Raw genomic sequence first — 3,939 nt, forward strand, 5'->3', positions numbered from 1 at the left:
GTGTAGTAGTTTCTATCGTCCAGGTGTAGTAGTTTCTATCGTCCAGGTGTAGTAGTTTCTATCGTCCAGGTGTAGTAGTTTCTATCGTCCAGGTGTAGTAGTTTCTATCGTCCAGGTGTAGTAGTTTCTATTGTCCAGGTGTAGTAGTTTCTGTTGTCCAGGTGTACAGTATTATTTCCTATTGTCCAGGTGTAGTAGTTTCTATGGTCCAGATGTAGTAGTTTCTATGGTCCAGGTGTAGTAGTTTCTGTGGTCCAGGTGTAGTAGTTTCTGTGGTCCAGGTGTAGTAGTTTCTGTGGTCCAGGTGTAGTTTCTGTGGTCCAGATGTCGTTTCGTTGATAAGAAAGACAAATAAAAAGCACATTTAAGATCAAAATTATTCAAATACAAACACAGTTTAGAGGAAGTGAAGATTGCAGCAGAGTGATGAAATGTAGTCAGTGTTTCCTCCTTTAGCAGCCGAACTATAGAATCACTTGGGAAACCCAACCCTAACTATAGGATTTAATTTAAAAAAACTTTCAACTTTAAGTCATAAAAATAAACAGAGTCTCAGCCTCAGAGACAGAAACTAGAAGTTGGTTACTGAGAACTGAAAGCTCCGCCTCCCRTTATAGAAACTCTAGGAACCACAAGTAAACCTGCAGTCTGAGAGCCAAGTGCTCTGTTAGGAAAATATGGAACAATAGGAGGTTTAAATTATGAWAAAGTTTTGTATGTTAGATTTTAAACTCTGTTCTGAATTTGACACACATTAGAGGAATGCAGTCCTTCCTTCTAACACTCATCTGTGTTTCTAAAGTTTGAAGACCAAAGACCACATAAAAGTTCCCAGTGAACATAAGAAATGGACTTTGATGACTCTTGAGCATGTTTTGTACAGGTTCTGGTCAAACATCYGTGGAAATAACTCAACATGTTCAGCAGTAGTGGAGTCCAACATGTCTCCAGTGGYCCCGTCTGGTTCCAGTTTCATTGGAAACATGCGCAGAGGGATTGACTAATTTAACTGTAATCAGTGTAAACTGTTGATGCATCTCAAACCAACTTCACATTTCTCTCATTCTGTCTTCATCCTCGTTGAAATGGTTGCATTATTTTCTCTGTTTGAACCTTTGACTCTGCCGGCTCTGTGTTTTTACCACTTGGGCCTGACGGTGCAGCTCGTGGAGCTTGTTGAGCAGCAGGACTGTGAGAATCTGTGCCGGGAAGTCAAAGCTCTGCCCTGTTCTCCAGTCTGTGTGTGTTTTTGTTTTTGCAGAGTGTAATTGTAATCCTGTTGGCTCAGTCAGTGATCGCTGTAATGGCACAGGATATTGTATATGTAAGGAGGGCACTACAGGGCCCAAGTGTCACGAGTGTCTACCCGGCTATTTGTGGGACAATGGCTGCAAATGTAAGTAGAACCGCAAACCGTCCGGAACGCAGCTCCTGACACCCCCCCCCCCCCGACTCTGTCTCCTCCTGCTAACCCTCTCTGGTGTGTGTCCTCTGTGGTTTCCAAAGCTTTGGCTGGAGGAATGTGCAGCTCTAACACACACAGACCTCTCCATCTCTTTGTGTCTCTTTCATCACCTGAACCTGCATCTCCTGCTTGCTGTGGCTGAGCATCTCCCGCTTCGCAGCGTCACATCAGCAGGTGGCCGTTCTGGCTCAAACAGGACAAAAAACAAAACAAAAAAGAATAAAATGACAGGACGCATGGCGCTGCAGTCACCCTGGCGTGTGTCGCACACCGTCAACACAACAGCTGAGTCAATATTGACCGGCTGACGCGCTGCCTGTGATCCTCTCTCTTCTTTTAAAGAACGCAGGTCGTTTTTAGGTCCAACCCACTTCTAAATGTTTGTGTTTCACAGAGCATGCTCCGTGCTGTCTTTCTGTTTTTCCTCTGTTTGTCACAGATTTGTCCTTGTTTGCTTCAGTTACAAACCTACAGTCAGACAGAAGGAGGAAAGCTGCAGCAGGGTGGACTTTAACTTCCTGACAAACAGCTTTCAACATAAATAAAAGAAAAGTATCACTGCCAGCCAGGATTATACTGCAGGCACAAATGACTGAGCTGCTTCTGATTAATGTGCTCTCTGTTAGCTCCTGATGATAGAAGCTGCAGCATCCCGTCTACTTTCTAATAGATATTTAATAACATTTTACAATAAGGTACACAAAAACTGAGTAACTACTGAGTAACTAATCATTACTTACCCAGTAACTGAGCAGTAAGTATTGTTTTTAAGTAAGTAGGTAAGTAAATGAGTGAATAAGTAAGTAAATAAGTAAGTAAATGGACGAGTAGGTAAATGAGTAAGTAAAAGAGTAATTGAATGAGTGAATGAATGAATAAGTAATTAAATGAAAAAGTAAATAAGTGAATAAGAGGGTAAATAAATTAATAAGTAAAATAATAAGTAAGTAAATGAGTAAATAAATTGATGAGTGAGTAAATTAATGACTGAATGAGTAAATGAATGAATAAGTAAATGAGTGAATAAGTAAATAAATACGTAAATGGGTGAGTGAGTAAGTAAATGAATGAATTTCCCTCTGGGATCAATAAAGTATTTTTGAATTGAATTGAATTGAATGAATGAATGAATGAGTAAGTAAATGAATAAGTGAGAGTGAATAAATATGTATATACTTAGGAAGATGTCTCACATTACTTTAGGGTACATAAAAACAGCAAATAGTCAGTTACTGAGTAAGTAATGATTTACTACTTAGTATTTCTTGAGTAGTTTCTCTTTGGTGTCCTTATATACTCAGTATATACTCAGTAACTGTTACTGAGTAGTAAAGCAGTTTTTATGTAACATTTTCAAGTGTTACRATATTTATTAATAAGTTAGACATATTCAGTCAATAAAAAGGTCAATATTAAAATGTAATTATCAGATGAAAACATAAAATCAGATCTTATCTGATGAGAGAGGATTTCTCTACAGGATGAAGGAAAAACCTCCTCAGAACTAAAAGTTCCTCATCAGGATCCAGARGTTCTCATTAAGAGTTTTTGTTTCAGGAACCAGCTGTTTTCAGACGTTTAAAGTGCAGTTTTATGGAAAAACAGTGAACAGTTATTATCACATTTTTGAATGCCCTCGGTTGATAAAAAATACAGTTTAATACATTTAAATGTTATTTTTACTCGTCCAGCAGCAAACCAACAGCTGGACTCTGGAAAAAGAACTCATTTCAGTGAAAAATAGTTTATTTTAGTTGTTCTGACACAGACGGAGCTTCGTTAAAATGTTTGTGACGGCGGCTCGTACACTCAGTGTGCASAGAGGAAACACGCTGTCATCGTGCACATCTGTTTCTGCACTGAAGCTCACGTGGAGCAGGAGCAAAGAGGCGTGGCTTCGTCCCGTCTCAGGACGGACCCGTCCTGCAGCAGAGAGGCCTGAACTCAGCACAGAGCAGAACATAACTGAGCCACTGAAGCAGCTGTGAGCCGAGCTGATGGAACAAATCACAGGCAGGTAGAACGATTCTGGACTTTATTYGACAGAAACACTGATCAGACGTTGAAACAAGAAGCTCCATGATTGAAGGAAACCTGCAAAACAAAGATCAAGATTCACATTTAATCTCTTTAAACTTTCATTTATTTAAAAACCTTAAAGCTTCTCATAGCAAAGTCACAACAACAATTTATAAAGTGAGAAACAAAACATTTGTTCTCACACTGACATGTTTGAATTAAAAATGTTTAGCTACAAAAACAGCCAAAGTTTCTGAAAACACTGCCGAAGCTGATGTTTGTAAAGTCTGTTTGGATGTACAGCAGGTAAAATAAGTATTGAACACGTCACCATTTTTCTCAGTAAATATATTGCTAGAGGTGCTAATGACATGAAATMTTCACCAGATGTTGGTAACAACCCAAGTGATCCATACATACAAAGAAATCAAACCATAAATGTCCAGAAATGAAGT

General features: G+C 39.1%; 1 protein-coding gene across 1 annotated transcript in view; it reads left to right on the forward strand.

The window, feature by feature from the left end:
* The window catches only part of ntng1a (netrin g1a), a gene marked incomplete in the record, with an annotated part of 157,561 nt that overhangs the window by 141,913 nt on the left and 11,709 nt on the right, over positions 1–3,939 (forward strand). The window contains 1 exon segment of the mRNA XM_014021011.1: positions 1,262–1,396. Within this exon segment, the coding sequence (XP_013876465.1) occupies positions 1,262–1,396 (135 nt within the window).

Source organism: Austrofundulus limnaeus, unplaced genomic scaffold (assembly GCF_001266775.1).
Source record: "Austrofundulus limnaeus strain Quisiro unplaced genomic scaffold, Austrofundulus_limnaeus-1.0 Scaffold275, whole genome shotgun sequence".
Lineage (NCBI taxonomy): Eukaryota > Metazoa > Chordata > Actinopteri > Cyprinodontiformes > Rivulidae > Austrofundulus > Austrofundulus limnaeus.